Here is a 19,018-nt window from a genome sequence, read left to right as displayed (position 1 = left end):
CAGGGAACCTACTATCTAAGATTAAACTTTCAGAGAGTTGATTGAAAAGTGTTCTGATTTCATTTTCTGATGCACTTCCAACTCTATATATAGTTTTTTGTACTGACCATGTGAACATACTTGCTCAACTGTAACATAGGATGCTTGAGGGGTATGCTGATTTTGGGTATGCTGATTTTAAATATGCTGATTTTGTACTATTTGTGGAAAATATAGCCTTGTTCTATTGTATGGCTTTTTTCAGAAAAAGGAGTAGTATTTGGATCTCCACTGACAGAGGAAGGCATTGCCCAGATATACCAACTGATTGAATATCTACACAAGAGTAAGACTACTTGAAATTTTTTCATTCTTTGTTAATGAACAGTTGTCAGTTTTCTGTTGGGAGCTTAATAACTATTAACAAAGACACTAATCAATGATAATTTCAGGTGGCATGTTTCTCTATATATTTCCTTATAAATTTCATCCCATGTATTGATTTGCTTTATACTCTCAAACACACACACACACATATATTAGATAGTGTCTATGAAATCACATTTCGCCCTTGATTGAGAGAGGCATTTCTTCTGGAAAAAATACATTGCTTCTAAAGAGTATCAACATTTATTCCAGGGATAATAATTTATTGCCAAAGATACCTTTCAACTCTAGGATTCTCTGATTAAAATATACTCAACTTAATTCCCTTTTCACTTTTTTAGTAGTCATACTGGTTATGTCATTGCTTTAAGTACTTGGCACAGCTGAGTGTATATGAAATGTGTGGCTTTATGTGATACCATGATGAATTCGACACTAATGGTTATTTTTGGCTTGCTCTACCTGGGACATTGTGCTGGGAGATAGAGCAGAGATTACAAACTGCCAGCCTAAGGGCTTAAGTTATCTATTTTCATGTTTTGTTTGGCAAAGGATTAAGTTAAAAATAAAATTAGTTTCCAGTCTTTTAAAATGGGAAAAGTCCAGGTTTTCAGCTTTCTTTGGATAACAGGAAGATCTGGCATACTTGAGCCCTGTGGCTTCTTGGACACAGTCATCTGGAGCACAGGCAGGTGCTCACCAGTTTGTAAGGGTTCCTGTTCATTTACTGTTGCCAGTGTGGCTGGCAGGCATTTCAACTTGGAAACCTGAATTAAGGAGCTATTCAAAGAAATCCATATCTAAACTGAAAACAGGAACTCTCATGCTTCTACCAGATCAAACTAAAACAATGTGTCTCATCTGTTTTAACCCTTAGATTAGCTTAGAATCTAGGTTGAAGGGAAGAATTGTTTAGTTGGAATGACTCTGAGCTTCTGGAAGTCTCTTACATGGAAAAGTGATCTGACTGACTAGAGTTCTAATTCCTGGGGTAGTGCAGACCCTCAGTTCATTTTAGGCTGGGAAACTGTTTATAGGAGCATTGAACCTCCACAGATGAACTCAGCCCCTCCAACAAAGTCTGGGATGGCTCTTGGGAAGGGGACTTCAGGAAGATGTGGCTTTCCTTCCAATTTATTTTTCAAGCTCTATTATATATAAAATAGATAACTAACAAGGACCTACTGCATAGCACAGGGAACTATACTTAATATTTTGTAATAAACTATAATGCAAAATAATCTAATATATATATACACACATATATACACATACATGCATACATACATATATATATATATATATATATATATATATGGGTTTCCCTTGTGGTCAGCTGGTAAAGAATCCGTCTGCAATGTGGGAGTCCTGGGTTCGATCCCTGGGTTGGGAAGATCTCTTGGAGAAGGGAAAAGCTACCCACTCCAGTATCCTGGCCTAGAGAATTCTATGGACTGTGTAGTCCATGGTGTCGCAAAGAGTTAGACACAACTGAGCAACGTTCACATATATATATATATATATATATATATATATATCTCACTTTGCTGTATACCTGAAGCTAACACAATATTTTAAATCAACTATATTTCAATAGTTAAAAAAAAGACTGGATAAAATTCAGTCTCCAGATGTGCCTCAGAAGGTTCAGTGACTCCTGGGTGGACCATCTGTCAGCCTGCAAGATCTCTGGGTGCTCAGGGATGTTTAGATAAGTTTCCCCAGGGGCCAGTAGGTCTCAACTCCTCTGAGAAGAAAGGCAAAAACCTCCTTCAGGGTCTTTGTAAGGGTCTTTCAAGTATAAAGTGGTCTTTTAGATGACTTATTTTAATCATAATTCTGTTTCTTTTTTCATGTCCTCTGTTTTTCTTCCATGCTGAACAGACTTACGAGTAGAGGGTTTGTTTAGAGTACCAGGGAATAGTGTCCGACAGCAGATTTTAAGAGATGCTCTCAATAATGGAACTGATATTGACTTGGAATCAGGGGAGTTTCACTCAAATGATGTTGCTACCTTGCTGAAGATGTTTCTAGGAGAGTTACCTGAGCCCCTACTGACACATAAACATTTTCACGCACACCTTAAAATTGCTGGTGAGTATCGGAGGTGAGAAGGGGCTGTAGGTACATTTATTTCAATTTAGTAAAGTCATATGGAATATTCTGTTGTTTGTAACCTACAGACTATACTTCATGATATTTCTGGGCTCTCTGAATACTCATAAGCATTGGCTAGTTATGTTTGATTTAGTCAAAATTTTTTGTCGAATAAACTTTGGAGATACAGTCTGGGTTTTGTTTATTTTTGTGTTCCTGATGGATCCTAGCATTGTGCTTTGAACATTTTAGTTGTTTAATTAATGTATGCTTTTCACTGGATTGATTGACACACCCAAGTCAATGGTCACAGTTTTGATGTATTTGCCTTGGTTTGGAACTTTTGCTAAGTATTAATATGCCTCGTGCCTGGCAGGGTACAGTCCATGGGGTTGCAAAGAGTAGGACACGACTGAGCGACTTCACTTCACTTCAGTATGCCTCAGTTGAGATCATCGCTGCTGCTGCTGCTGCTGCTAAGTCACATCAGTCGTGTCCGACTCTGTGTGATCCCATAGACGGCAGCCCACCAGGCTCCCCCGTCCCTGGGATTCTCCAGGCAAGAACACTGGAGTGGGTTGCCATTTCCTTCTCCGAGATCATCGCTACTGTTGGAAATTTGCTTTTTAAAAAATAATTTTGCTTGTTTTCTAAATAGGCAATATATTCTCATGAATTAAAATTCAAAAGGTTCCAGAGTATCCAGTGAAAAGCCTCTTTTCCGTCTCTGTTCCCTGGCACTCAGTTTTTCTTCCAAGAGAGGACCAGTACTGTTGATTTCTCATGTATCCTTACAGAGATATTTTAGACACTTACAAACACCTGCATATGTTTCTTTTCTCTCTTTTTATGTAATGGTAGGGTGTTACACCGGAGAAGGCAATGGCAAGCCATTCCAGTACTCTTGCCTAGAAAATCCCATGGACGGAGGAGCCTGGTGGGCTGCAGTCCGTGGGGTCGCTAAGGGTCGGATACGACTGAGCGACTTCACTTTCACTTTTCACTTTCACACATTGGAGGAGGAAATGGCAACCCACTCCAGTGTTCTTGCCTGGAGAATCCCAGGGACGGGGGACCCTGGTGGACTTCCGTTGATGGGGTCACACAGAGTCGGACACGACTGAAGTGACTTAGCAGCAGCAGCAGCAGGGTGTTACACACATTTTCAGTGGTTTGCTTTTTTTATTTAATGTGTCTTGGAGAATGTTCCATTTTCAGCTCATAAATAGTTTCCTATTTTCCTTTTATGCCTGTGTGGTAAGGAATTCATTCTTAAATGGCACAGCAGTTACACTGCTGTAGGCTCTAAGTGCATACAGCATCAACATCCATACTGTATTTACTTAGTTTTCTACCCTTGAGCCTTTCTCTCTTGCTTCTAATCTTAAGGAAAATAAATAGAAGATTTTTTCTTTTGAATAATTTTTGCCACTTAGAAAAAAATAGGTTTTGAATTTCTAAAGTAAGATTAGATTTTGTTAGCACTTCCAGGAACAATTTAGATGATACAAATGAGAAAATATTACTAGAATATTATATAGCTTTATAGTTTTGTTGGCTTCCCTCGTAGCTCAGTTGGTAAAGAATCTGCCTGCAGTGCAGGAGATCTGGATTCGATCCCTGGGTCAGAAAGATCCCCTGGAGAAGGAAATGGCAACCCATTCCAGCATTTTTGCCTGGAAAATCCCATGGACAGAGGAGCCTGGTGGGCTGCGGTCCATGGGGTTGCAAAGAGTCAGGCACGATGGAGCGACTAACACTCAATATCATCACAGTTTTTTGGGGGGAGAAATAAAAGTTTTTGGATCTTTGAAAAAGATATGGAAAATATTGATAAGTTCTTTTTATAAGGGTTAACATGAATAATGCCTGTTCTGTTTGCTTTTCTGTTGAGTTAATTTAGTACAGTATCTGAAACTTCCCCTCCACCACCCCATGATTCACTGGTCTTTGAGATGACAATAAGGTGTGGCACAGGTGTAGCATTTGATAGGCCTTAGGGGGAGATATTTGTTTTCAATTTCGTATTAACAGGAAACAGTTTCTAGAAATATTATTTGCCTTTCCTAAACCTGGAATTATAATTGAAGTTAAACAGCTTCAATAACACAGTGTAATCATTTTCAGGTCTATATGAATTATACCCAAATGTTTTTCAGTGTCTTTTGAGATTCTGATGATCTAGGTGAGAAGACAATGGCAACTCACTCCGGTACTCTTGCCTGGAAAATCCCATGGGTGGAGGAGCCTGGTAGGCTGCAGTCCATGGGGTTGCTAAGAGTCGGACACGACTGAGCGACTTCACTTTCACTTTTCACTTTCATGCATTGGAGAAGGAAATGGCAACCCACTCCAGTGTTCTTGCCTGGAGAGTCCCAGGGACGGGGGAGCCTGGTGGGCTGCCATTTATGGAGTTGCACAGAGTCGGACCGACTGAAGTGACTTAGCAGCAGCAGCAGCAGCAGGGGACAGTTTTTATTGATAACCTGTATAGCCTGTGAGAGAAGAAGCCATGATTCTGACTCTGTAAGGAGCTGCCTGGATCATCCTGGTATCAGGTCATGATTCACTCATAGTTTTTTAGCAGTAAAATATCTTGTTGAGGAAGTGTGAAGGGGGTGGCATTATCAGAGATATGTGTGGACTGCTTTCATTTCTCTTGAGTATATAACTGGGAATGGAATTACTAAGTCATGTGATAACTCTATGTTTAACTTTTTGAGGAACTGCTAAGCTGTTTTCCACAGTGGTCACACCATTTTTTACATTCCCACCAGCAATGTAGGAGAGTCGTGGTTTTTTTTTGGCTCCACTGTATGCGTGTGGAATATTAGTTCCCTAACCAGTGATCAAACCTGCACCCCCTACAGTGAAAGTGCAGAGTCTTAACCACTGGACTGCCAGGGAAGTCCCTGTAGAAGAGTTTAATTTTCTCAGCATTCTTGCCAGCACTTGTTATTGTCAGTCTTTTTGACTATAGCCACACCACTGATTATGAAGTAGTATCTCATTGGGGTTTTGATTTACATTTCCCTGATAGCTAATGATGCCGAGTATACAAATGCTTTTTGGCTGCTTGTATATCTTATTTGAAGGAATGTTTAAGTCTTTTGCCTATTTTTGACTGGGTTTTTGTCTTTTTATTATTAAATTGATATGATTTTGTTATTATATTTTGCTATAATCTCTGTTTATACTTGATTCTTTTTTTCCTTTCCCTTATTGGAGGATGATACATTGTAGGAACATTGATTTTTTTTCTTTCTTGTATATTTTCCATCCCTTACAATCATCTCTTTTACCCTCAAGATTTGATGCAGTTTGATGATAAGGGAAACAAGACCAATGTACCAGATAAGGAACGGCAAATCGAGGCTCTTCAGTTGCTCTTCCTCATTCTCCCTCCACCCAATCGTAACTTGCTGAAGTTACTGCTTGATCTCCTGTACCAGACAGCAAAGAAACAAGACAAGAATAAGATGTCCGCCTATAACCTCGCCCTTATGTTTGCACCCCATGTCTTATGGCCAAAAAATGTAAGTGTCGGGGGGTACAGAAAGACTGCTTGGTTTTCTTGAGCTGGGCCTCATCCTATAGCTGTACTTCGTGAGGTTATCAAGGGTCAAAGTTCTGGTCTTCAGCTTTGTAAGGTTAGGAGCTTACTTTGTTAGATCATTTAAGAGTTATCAAATTGCCAGTTCCTGTTAATCTCGCTTATAAATCAATCTGATAAACCTGAATTACAATTTTAGTGGGAATTCTTAGTGGAAGATTATAGCTGCTAAATATACCGGAATACTCATGTTGGGTGGTCAGTGTAAACTCCTTCTTAACATGAAAGCCTTCTTGGGAAATCAAATTGATTTCTGAAGATCAAATGGTATGAATTTAAACCAGAGCTGTATGATCTTACAGGATAGTGTCACTGAGCTTTTAGATAAGAGCTTTTAGATAGAGCGATACTGCCTTGTCCTAACTTTTCTATATCCTGTAGATGTACTCTCCTTAGATAAAGCTGAATGTCCTTCTTTTTTTTTTTCAACTTTAAACTTTTTATTTTGTATTGAGGTATAGCCAATTAACAATGTTGTAGTAGTTTCAGGTGAACAGCGAAGGCACTCAGCCATAGATATGTATCCTGAATGTGCTTCTTTAACTGAGACCACGGCCTTCCTAGTGACTTACATGAGAAGTAAATTATATAGTCTTTTGAGCTAATTCTTGACCTGGAAGCCCGTAGTTTCATATTCCTATCCATTCATAAAACAGAGCTTCTTCCCAGAGGAAGACTGATGTGGGGAGGGATACGAGAGGAAAAAGACATACCAAGATTTGTCCATGTTAAGGGGATAAAACCTCATAACTAAAAGAGTTTTAGAACCAGCTCAATGAGACTGAAAATAAACAGGTGATCTATGACTGTAATGTTAAGAGGTCTTAGAACAAGCAAACATTAAGTAACAAAGATACATGTTGAGAATGCGGACTTTGGGATAGTAGAGATGCTGAAGTGCTTAAAAAAGAGGCAGGGGAAACAGGAGAAGGGAGTCAGTGACCTTTTGACTATTTTTAAGACACGGGTGTCACCTTTAACATCAATTTGTAGTGACAGTTCTCTTTTGTCTTTGGAGAAACTAGTTTCTCTGGAGAGCAACGTTCTTGGTGACTGGTATGGATTCTGTTCTTCTTGTCCCTTTTCCCAGGAAAGATGATCTTCAGCATACATGTCTAATTCTCAGGCAGAATTAGAAAAGGAAAATTGGTTCTCTTGGATTTCCTCAGGGACACATGGTTCTTCCTAAGTTATATCATTTCAAGTGGAAACCTGCTGAACCAAAAAGTCTTTCCAGAATTAAACACTGTATTAAAGTCAACTTTCTTGGTGATAGACGCTATCATACATTTGAAAGAATTAGCTTATTAATAAGTAAATGGGAGTGTCTGCCCTCCACTTCCCAGCTCTTCATCTCTCTTTTTTGGTGTCTTTTGCTCTGAATAGGTCACTGCAAATGACCTTCAAGAGAATATCACAAAATTAAATGATGGAATGGCTTTTATGATTAAACACTCTCAGAAACTTTTTAAGGTAGGTAATAAATGGGATTTGGATAGTGAGAAGATAAAGAGGTGGAGCAAGGTGGGAGCCTGAGAGTGCTGTAAAAATGACTAAATAAGAAAGGCCCTGACTGGAACTGGAAACCAAATTAGACATTGGTAAAACTGAGAGGGAACGACCTAGGTGGGGAAGAATATGAAGGTACCTGAGAGCCGAGCAGGGCTTCACCTCCTGGACTGTTGGCTCTACCCTCTTGAGTCATCCTTCCTTTTTCATGAAAAACAGCAGATGTTGGAAGCAGAGTAGTAGTTTTATCCTGCTTGCTTCCTGCCAGTTGAAATTTGACAGCCTCCTTTCATCTTGTATTCATAGTCATTTTTAGTAGAAAAGCAGCAGTGTTTCTGCTAAACGTAATTTTCTCAATAACTTTGTGGGTCTCTGTGGATTTTAGTGAGATTCACTCGGAAGATAAATTTGAAGATAAACCCTTTTCTTCCATGGACTCCTGCTGAGAAGGCTGAGGGACAATACCTTTCAGCTTCCTAGAGGCCCTCTGGTTGTGTTGAGAGGCTCTGGGAGGCACGCCTTTATCCTTTTGAAAGGGCTCTTTGTGTAACTGAATATTTTTGACCTTTTGATGTTCCCAAGATTTTAGCAAAAGGTTTTACAGTCACATCCTTGGTCTTTTCTTTAGAGTGTACTTTCCTGATGGTGAATTTCTTAATTTTAGTGTCTTTTGCCATCTGGAAAAGCTGAGAATTTTTGAGACCACTCAGTTCTGGTTCCTTTTTTTGCCTTTCTTAAAAAAAAAGTGATAAAATATATATGACAACATTTACTATAGGTGTACAGGCCAGTGGTATTAATTACATTCATACTGTTGTGCAAACCATCACCACCATCCATCTTTTGAACTCCTTTCATCTTCCTAAACTAAAATGCCATTAAACAATAAAGTTAGTTTAGTTAAAAAACTAAAACTCATTAAACCATAGCTCCCCCATTCACCCCTTCCCCTTGGCCCTGGCAGCCACCATTCTGCTTTCTGTCTCCGTGATTTTGACCATTTTCAGTCCATCGAAAAGTAGAATCAGTCATACAGTATTTGTCTTTTAGTGACTGGCTTACTTCCTTTGGCATGTCTGCAAGGTTCACCTATGTTGTAACATATGTCAGAACTTCCTTCCTTTTTCAGGCTGACATTTCATTCATTGCATATACCACATTTTGCTTATCTGTCGAGGACACTTGGGTTGCTTGCATGTTTAACTCTTGTGAATGCTGCTGCTGCTGCTGCTAAGTCACTTCAGTCGTGTCCGACTCTGTGTGACCCCATAGACGGAAGCCCAGCAGGCTCCCACCTCCCTAGGATTCTCCAGGCAAGAACACTGGAGTGGGTTGCCATTTCCTTCTCCAATGTGTGAAAGTGAAAAGGGAAAGTGAAGTCGCTCAGTCGTGTCCGACCCTTAGTGACCCCACGGACTGCAGCCTACCAGGCTCCTCCATCCATGGGATTTTCTAGGCAAGAGTACTGGAGTGGCTTGCCATTGCCTTCTCCGAACTCTTGTGAATAATGCTTCTCTAAACCTGGGCATATCATTTACATTGTATTTACAACTACATAGCATTTATATTGTATTAGGTATTATAAGTAATCTACAGATGATTTAAAGTATACAGGAAGATTATGTAGCTTATATGCAAATACTGTTAATACACCATTTTATATAAGGGACTTGAGTATCTATGGATTTTGGTATCTATGGGGAAATCCTAGAACCAGTACTCTTTGGATTCTGAGGTATGACTCCATACCCAGAAATGGAATTGTTGGATCATATGGTCTAACAGAACTGCCGAATTATTTTCCATAGTTGATGCAACATTTTACCTTTTTAACAACAGTACACAAGAATTCCCATTTCTTTGCTTCCTTAACAACACTTGTTATTTTGTTTTGGGGATTTTTTTTATTGTAACTGTGTTTTTGGGTGTGAGATGGCAACTCATTGTAGTTTTGATTTGCATTTTCCTAATGATTAGTGATATTGAACGTCTTATCATGTCTTTATTGCTGATTTGCATATTTTCTTTGGAGAAATGTCTATTCAAGTCCTTTGCCCATTTCTTTTTTTCTTTTTTGGCCATGCTGCATGGCCTGTGGGATCTTAGTACCCTGACCAGGAATTGAACCCATGCCATAGGAGTGAAAGCATCAAGTCCTAACCATTGGACTACCAGAGAATTCCTGCCCATTTTTGAATTGGTTGTTATTTTTTGTTACTGAGTTGTAGGTATTCTTTATATATTCTAGATATTAATCACTTATCAGACATATGATGTGAAAATATTTCTTCCCACTGGGTGGATTGCTTTTACTTTGTTAATAGTGTCTTGCTGCACAAAATTTAAAAAATATTTATGAAGTCCCATTTGTCCGTTTTTTTCTCTTGTTGCTTATGCTTTTAGTGGCATATGCAATAAATCATTGCCAGATCCAATGCTCTGAAGCTTTTGCCCTATGCATTAACAGTTTTATTGTTTTATGTCTTATGTTTATCTATGTTTGGTAATTTTTGTATATGGTATTAGGTAGTGGTCCAGTTTCATCCTTTTGCATGTGGATATCCAGTTTTCCCAGCATCATTTGTTTAAAAAACTGCCTTTCCCCATTGAATAGTCTTATTTGTCACTCTTATTGAAAATCCATACATATGAGAGTTTATTTCTGGAGCCTCTTCTGTTCAGTTGGTCTGTATGTTTGTCTTTATGCAATATCATACTGTTTTGATTACTGTAGATTTGTAGTACGTTTTGAAATAAGGAAATGTGAGTCCTCTAGCATTGTTCTTCTTTTTCAGTATTGTTTTAGCTATTTGGGGTCCCTTGAGACTCCGTATGAATTTTAGGGTGGATTTTTCTATTTCTATAAAAACTATCATTGGAATCTTGATAGGGAGTACAGTAGATTATTTTGGGTAGTATTGACATTTTAACAGTAATAAGTCTTCCAATCCATGAATCTGGGATGTCTTTCCATTTATTTATGTTGACTTTAATTTTTTTTTCAGCGAATTTTTGTAGTTTTTATTGTACCAATCTTTTACCTCCCTGGTTAATTTCTAAGTACTTTATTCTTTTTGACGCTATATGTAGATGAAGTTGTCTTCTTAATTTCCTTTGTGGATTGTTCATTGTTGGTGTATGGAAGTACGACTGATTTTTATGTGTTGACTTTGTATCCTGCTACTTTGCTGAATTTATCAGTTCTAACAATTTTTCTGTGAAATATTTAGGGTTTTCTACATAGGAGATCATATCATCTATGAATAGAGATAATTTTACTCCTTTCAAATTTGGCTGTGTTTTATTTCTTTTTCTTGCCTAGTTGCTCTGGCTAGTTTTAGTTTCTTTTTATTTAACAGTTTTTCTTCAGTTTGTCTGTCTTCTTACTTTATAGTCTGCAAGGCCAACAGGAGAGTCTCTCTAGTGTGTGCTAACAAGATGGAGTTTGAGATGCATTTTATATATAGCATATTATAAATATAATATCATAATTTAATCATAATTGTTTAGCTGTATCATGTAACCTAATCATCACAGGAATAACAGTCACCAGTATTCTGTTGGTTAGCAACAGTCACAAGTCCATTCACACTTAAGAAGAGGGAGTTACAAGGAATGTGGACATGGAGGCCACCCTAGAATTTATCCATTCAGGATGGTGTGATCCAAAGTTCAGAGCTTAGAAAACACAGGTCAGAATCTTTGGCTTAGTAGCCTGGAAAACAAAGGGTCAGGGCTGTATTGGAGGCTTAGGTACCCAAGTCAAAGATTATGATCAATTAGAAGTCAAGATCTAGATAAGTGAATTAGAGCAGTAGTCACAGGACAACTGGAGAAAGAACAGTTTTTAATGGTGAGCAAAGGTCTCTCAAATCAGTTCTTATACTCCTCATTTAGAGGAAGAACTAGTTCCAAAGCATGATTTTATGGGAATAAGTTGAGAGGAGTTGTGAATATGAAGAGTAAGGCAGTAGTTGTGAATCAAAATGGGGAATTTCCAGGTGCATTTCCTAATAGAACTCTAATTCTGTTGAGTTCTCTTGCTACCGTTGCCATGGGCTTAACTTTTTGTGGCCCACCACTCATAAGTTGCAAGAGAGATGGGATCACAGAGATCTCATTGCATCTCACAGTTTAGCTTTCCCACCTTCTGATCTGTTATCTGTGAAACCCATTCTCTTGCCCTTGGTCCAGTGTACACAATTCAAGTATATGATGAAGTTGTACTTCACTGTGAAGGATTTTCTTAAAGAGACTTAAAACAACACAGATTTATTATCTTACATTTCTATAGGTCAGAAGTCTGGCAGGAATCTCACTGGGCTAAAACTAAGGTGCTGGCAGGGGTGCTTTCCTTTCTGGATGTTCTAGCAGAGAATCTGTTTACTTGCCTTTTCCAGCTCCTACAGATTGCCCATATTCCTTGGCTTGTAATCCCCTTTCTCCGTCTTCAAGGCTAGCAATGTTGTGTCTCTCTGATCCTTCTACTATAGTCATGTTTCCTTCTAACCACAGCTGGGAAAAGTTCTCTGCTTCTGAAAACCCATGTGATTATGATTATGATTATAAGTGAACCTGCTTGGATAACCTGGGATACTCTCCCATTGCAAGGTCTTTAACTTAATCACACCAGCAAAGTCTCTTTTACTTTACTGAGTCAGGTAACATATCACTGTGGAGAATCAGAAGAATACAGATTATACCAACCTTAGAGATAAAACACGAGTACAGTCTCCTAGATGTATTTGGCTTGGTTCGGTTCAGTTTAATTCAGTCACTCAGTCGTGTCCGACTCTTTGCGACCCTATGGACTGCAGCACGCCAGGCCTCCCTGTCCATCACCAGCTCCTGGAGTTTACCCAAACTCATGTCCGTTGAGTCAGTGATGTCATCCAACCATCTCATCCTCTGTTGTCCCCTTCTCTTCCCACCTTCAATCTTTACCAGCATCAGGGTCTTTTCAAACGAGTCAGTTCTTTGCATCAGGTGGCCAAAGGATTGGAGTATCAGCATCAGTCCTTCCAGTGAATATTCAGGACTGATTTCCTTTAGGATTGACTACTTGGATCTTCTTGCTGTCCAAGGGGCTCTCAAGAGTCTTCTCCAACACTACAGTTCAAAAACATCATTCTTCAGTGCTCAGCTTTCTTTATAGTCCAACTCTCACATCCATACATGACTACTGGAAAAACCATAGCCTTGACTAGACAGACCTTTGTTGGCAAAGGTCTCTGCTTTTTAATATGTTGTCTAGGTTGGTCATAACTTTCCTGTCAAGGAGTAAGCGTCTTTTAATTTCATGGCTGCAGTCACCATCTGCAGCGATTTTGGAGCCCCCAGAAATAAAGTCTGTCACTGTTTCCACTGTTTCCCCATCTATTTCCCATGAAGTGATGGGGCCAGATGCCCATGATCTTAGTTTTCTGAATGTTGAGCTTTAAGCCAACATTTTCACTCTCCTCTTTCACTTTCATCAAGAGGCTGTTTCTGCCATAAGGGTGGTGTCATTTTCATATCTGAGGTTATCAGTATTTCTCCTGGCAATCTTGATTCCAGCTTGTGCTTCTTCCAGCCCAGCGTTTCTCATGATGTACTTTGCATATATAAGCACCTGTATAAAGGTGACAATATGCAGCCTTGACGTACTCCTTTTCCTATGTGGAATCAGTCTGTTGTTCCATGTCCAGTTCTAACTGTTGCTTCCTGACCTGCATATAGGTTTCTCAAGAGGCAGGTCAGGTGGTCTGGTATTCCCATCTCTTGAAGAATGTTCCACAGTTTATTGTGATCCACCCAGTCAAAGGCTTTGACATGGTCAGTAAAGCAGAAATAATGTTTTTCTGGAATTCTCTTGCTTTTTCGATGATCCAGCGGATATTGGCAATTTGATTTCTAGTTCCTCTGCCTTTCCTAAAACCAGCTTGAACATCTGGAAGTTCATAGTTAACATATTGTTGAAGCCTGGCTTGGAGAATTTAGAGCATGACTTTACTAGCGTGTGAGATGAGTGCAACTGTGTGGTAGTTTGCACATTCTTTGGCATTGCCTTTCTTTGGGATTGGAATGAAAACTGACCTTTTCCAGTCCTGTGGCCACTGCTGAGTTTTCCAAATTTGCTGGCATATTGAGTGCAGCACTTTCACAGCATCATCTTTCAGGATCTGAAATAGCTCAACTGGAATTCCATCACCTCCACTAGCTTTGTAGTGATGCTTCCTAAGGCCCACTTGATTTCACATTCCAGGATGTCTGGCTCAAGGTGAGTGATCACACCATCGTTATTATCTGGGTTGTGAAGGTCTTTTTTGTACAGTTCTTCTGTGTATTCTTGCCTCCTCTTCTTAATACCTTCTGCTTTTGTTAGGTCCATACCATTTCTGTCCTTTATTGAGTCCATCTTTGCATGAAATGTTCCCTTGGTATCTCTAATTTTCTTGAAGAGATCTCTAGTCTTTCCCATTCTGTTGTTTTCGTCTGTTTCTTTGCACTGATCTCTGAGGAAGGCTTTCTTACCTCTCCTTGCTATTCTTTGGAACTCTGCATTCAAATGGGTATATCTTTCCTTTTCTCCTTTGCTTTTCACTTCTCTTCTTTTCAGAGCTATTTGTAAGGCCTCCTCAGACAGCCGTTTTGTGGTTTTGCATTTCTTTTTCTTGGGGATGGTCTTGATCCCTGTCTCCTGTACATTGTCACGAACTTCTGTCCATAGTTTATCAGGCACTCTGTCTATCAGATCTAGTCCCTTAAATCTATTTCTCACTTCCACTGTAAAATCATAAGGGATTTGATTAGGTCCTACCTGAATGGTCTAGTGGTTTTCCCTACTTTCTTCAATTTAAGTCTGAATTTGGCAGTAAGTTCATGATATGAGCCACAGTCAGCTCCTGGTCTTGTTTTTTCTGACTGTATAGAGCTTCTCCATCTTTGGCTGCAAAGAATATAATCAATCTAATTTCAGTGTTGACCATCTGGCGATGTCCATGTGTAGAGTCTTCTCTTGTGTTGTTGGAAGAGGGTGTTTGTTATGACCAGTGCATTCTCTTGGCAAAACTATTAGCCTTGGCCCTGCTTCATTCCGTACTCCAAGGCCAAATTTGCCTGTTACTTCAGGTTTTTGTTGACTTCCTACTTTTGCATTCCAGTCCCCTCTAATGAACATTTTTTTTGGGCGTTAGTTCTAAAAGGTCTTGTAGGTCGTCATAGAACTGTTCAACTTCAGCTTCTTTAGCATTACTGGTCGGTGCATAGACTTGGATTACCATGATATTGAATGGTTTGCCTTAGAAATGAACAGAGATCATTCTGTCGTTTTTGAGGTAGGATCCAAGTACTGTGTTTCGGACTCTTCGGCTTGGTACAAGTTCTAATTATTCCATTCTTTCAAACATTGTCTAGTTTTGCTCTTCCTTTCTGTACATCTAGTTTAGCTCCTCATCCTTGGGATTTTGATTCTTATTTGCTATTTATCTTTGTTTCCAGGCTAGTGTGAGCACTCTTTGAGCCTCTGTTACCTCTAAAGGAGACAAAGATGGTCTTTTCTTTCTTTCTTTCTTTTGGGATTTGTTTTGGTCTTAAAACTTTTATCTTTGGATTTGAGTCAGAACTGTTGTTCTTGTGGGCACCTGCTTCACTGCTTTGGCTCAGTAGGTTCTTCCCTGAGCTTTTCCCTGGATGAAAAATGGTTGATTATTCTGTGCGCTCTATATTCTGAGAGGTCCTACTTTACCCCAGATTGTTCGTCTTGTGCTTTTCTGTCTTTTTGTTCTCAGGTTCCTTGGGTGGACCGTTTATCTGTTAATCCTCATATTCTATGTTGTTTCATTCTGTGTACTTTGTATTTTTTCCCCTAAAATTATTCCTAACTACTTGAAGTTCTGTCTTCTACTATTATAAGTGCATCTGACCCATTATGGTTTTCTCTCTTCTCAGTAGGAGTCACATCTTTTCTCGGAAATTATCACACACACACACACATCTTTTCTCGGAAATTATCACACACACACACATATCTTTTCTTGGAAATTATCACACACACACACACACACACACACACACACAGCCAATCCCCATTTTATGTGAATTGGCCTTTTGTCACACACACACACACACACTCCCCATTTTATGTGAATTGGCCTTTTGTTATTTTTCTATGAACTGTAAAACACCTCAGACCCCCTCAGATTTTCATTTAAACCCATCTACTTTTGATTACTTTTGATTCCCTTTCTGAGTATCCCTTCAGCTCATAGTATCTTTTTGGGGCAGTGGTTTTTATGTTTCTTAACATTTTTAAATTATCTGTTTATTTTTGGCTGTGCCTGTCCCCTGCATTGGCAGTTGGATTCTTAACCACCAGGCCATCAGGGAAGTTCACTGCCCTTTTTCTTTTTGTCATTGATTTGTTGAAGTATTCAGGCCTACTGTGTTGCAGAATATTCCATATTCTAAATTTGTCTTATTGTTTTCTCAGGGTTGTTTAGCTTGTTCCTTTATCCTTTATTCCTTTCTCCGTGGCTCCTATAAACCGCAAGTTGGGTCTAAAGGCTTGATTAGGTTCAGAATAAGCATTTTTGGCAAAGATTCATAGGTGATATTTGTGTACAACATATTGCATCATATTGCATCACATTAGGAGGCACAGAATGTCAGATTGCCTTAGCGATGCTAGTTTTGCTAATTGCTGCCACATCTCTCAATTATCAAGGTGCATTTTCCCCTTGGCAGTTAGTAAGTCACCTGCAGAGGGATCACTGAGTGTAATGGTTTTAGCATCCACTGATAATCCTGCTGGCATCTGTAACTATATTGGGTATTACAATATAGTGATTTTCTAATTCTATTATTTAATCTTTATTAGCTGACTTTCTTCTTTGGACAAGAGCTTTTCTTCTCTTTCTCTTATTTAAAAAAAATTAATTTTATTTTTTGGCCACAGCATGTGGCATGTGGGGTCTTAGTTCCCCAACTAGGGATTGAACCTGTGTCCCCTGCACTGGAAGCACAGAGTCTTAACCACTGGACCTCCAGGGAAGTCCCCTCTTATTTTCTTTTTTATGAGTCTCTGTAGACTCATGAATTTTTAGTTATTCAAAGTGTTAGTCAATTTCTGTTGTTAATTTTGATATTCAAATTGTACTAAATTTGGTCCATAATAGCCCTTGCAAGCTGTTTCCTGCTGTGTCTTTTTGACAGGACTCCATTAGTCTTTGAGTGTTTCCATTCTGGCATAAATGTCCCTAGCTTATTTTGTACTTGCTCTGCCCTGGGCCTGGAATCAGTTATTTTCTTCAGGGAGTCCTAGATTATTCCACTGACACTGGGTGTACCTACTTATTGTTTCTTGGGTGACATTGCTTCTAGGCTCTTTGAAGGCAAGGAAGTAGATCAAAAATTTTTTAAAAAGGAACTCATTAGTTCATAGTAGTATTTCCAATTCAGATTTAACACTGCAGAGCTTTCTTTTTCTTGACTTCTTTTACTTTATACTTATATAAATTTTTACATTGCAAATTCTAGATTTTAATAGCATTTATATATGTTATTTGTTTTATCCTACAATATAACAAATTAGTTTCAAAATAATGCAACTATTACTACTAATAATAAACTTCTGTATATCTGCTGATGGAAGTTAAGATTTCCTTACAGTTCCTTTTCCCTTGAATATATCTCACTAGACTGTATACTGTATAGTCAAATACAGTTTTTAAAAGTTGGTTGAATAATTCCTTTCTCTGTGCTTGTGTTGTCAATATGATATACAGATATGCTTATTTTGTTGTTGTTAACTCAGTTTAGGGTTTGCGTTTTTTTCTTTTGGATTTATTTTTTTAAAACTGTGGTATGTTTACAGGGTTCAAAAGTCAAAACTTCTTAGAAAAGTATACTTAGAGAAATTTGAGTTCTTTTCCTAATCATTTTCATTATTTTCTGGTTTATTTTCTTAGTGTTTCTTTTTGTAAAAACATATTACTGTATCAGTTCCGTTAAGTCTCTCAGTCGTGTCTGACTCTACTGTATATATGTGTGTATACTCTTGTTTCCTCTTCTTTCTCACTCAAGTACTTATACACTGCTGTGTAACTTTTCCAATCAACAGCAGGTCTTGGAAAGACTCATATCAGTTCATAAAGTGTTTCTTCCCTCCCTCCTTTCTTTCCATTTTAGTTACTACACAGCAGTTCATTGTATGGATTATATCAATAAAAGCTTATTCAACCAACTTCCTATTAATAGACATCTCAGTTCAGCTCAGTTGCTCAGTTGTGTCCGACTCTTTGCGACCCCATGAATTGCAGCACGCCAGGCCTCCCTGTCCATCACCAATTCCTGAAGTCTACCCAAACTCATGTCCATTGAGTCAGTGATCCCATCCAGCCATCTCATCCTCTGTCGTCCCATTCTCCTGCCCCCAATCCCTCCCAGCATCAGAGTCTTTTCCAGTGAGTCAACTCTTCGCATGAGGTGGCCAAAGGATTGGGGTTTCAGCTTTAGCATCAGTCCTTCCAATGAACACCCAGGACTGTTCTCCTTTGGGATGGACTGGTTGGATCTCCTTGCAGTCCAAGGGACTCTCAAGAGTCTTCTCCAACACCACAGTTCAAAAGCATCAATTCTTCGGCGCTCAGCTTTCTTCACAGTCCAACTCTCGCATCCATACATGTCTACTGGAAAAACCATAGCCTTGACTAGACGGACCTTGGTTGGCAAAGTAATGCCTCTGCTTTTTAATATACTATCTAGGTTGGTCATCGGAGAAGGCAATGGCAAGCCACTTCAGTGTTCTTGCCTGGAGAATCCCAGGGACGGGGGAGCCTGGTGGGCTTCCGTCTATGAGGTCACACAGAGTCGGACACGACTGAAGTGACTTAGCAGCAGCAGCAGCAGCAGGTTGGTCATAACTCTTCTTCCAAGGAGTAAGCGTCTTTTAATTTCATGGCTGCAATCACCATCTGCAGTGATTTTGGAGCCCTCAGAAATAAAGTCTGACCCTGTTTCCACTGTTTCCCCATCTATTTCCCATGAAGTGATGGGACCAGATGCCATGATCTTAGTTTTCTGAATGTTGAGCTTTAAGCCAACTTTTTCACTCTCCTCTTTCACTTTCATCAAGAGGCTTTTTAGTTTCTCTTCACTTTCTGCCATAAGGGTGGTGTCATCTGCATATCTGAGGTTATTGATATTTCTCCTGGCAATCTTGATTCCAGCTTATGCTTCCTCCAGCCCAGCATTTCTCATGATGTAGAGTCGGACACGACTGAAGTGACTTAGCAGCAGCAGCAGCACTCTGCAGATAAGTTAAATAAGCAGGGTGACAATATACAGCCTTGATGTACTCCTTTTCCTATTTGGAATCAGTCTGTTGTTCCATGTCCAGTTCCAACTGTTGCTTCCTGACCTGCATACAGGTTTCTCAAGAGGCAGGTCAGGTGG

At 39.2% G+C, this 19,018-nt stretch overlaps 1 protein-coding gene across 1 annotated transcript in view; it reads left to right on the top strand.

Moving 5' to 3' along the window:
* ARHGAP19 (Rho GTPase activating protein 19) overlaps positions 1–19,018 on the top strand; it is a 61,224-nt gene that overhangs the window by 25,353 nt on the left and 16,853 nt on the right. The window contains exons 3-6 of the mRNA XM_055424969.2: positions 245–325; positions 2,251–2,460; positions 5,773–5,999; positions 7,463–7,549. Coding sequence (XP_055280944.1) covers positions 245–325; positions 2,251–2,460; positions 5,773–5,999; positions 7,463–7,549 — 605 coding nt within the window. The remainder of the gene's footprint in view (positions 1–244; positions 326–2,250; positions 2,461–5,772; positions 6,000–7,462; positions 7,550–19,018) is intronic.

Source organism: Moschus berezovskii, chromosome 12, assembly GCF_049115385.1.
Source record: "Moschus berezovskii isolate FMDL1 chromosome 12, NW_MosBer_1.0, whole genome shotgun sequence".
Taxonomy (NCBI): Eukaryota; Metazoa; Chordata; class Mammalia; order Artiodactyla; family Moschidae; genus Moschus; species Moschus berezovskii.
This window is presented reverse-complemented; position numbering and strand designations above follow the sequence as displayed.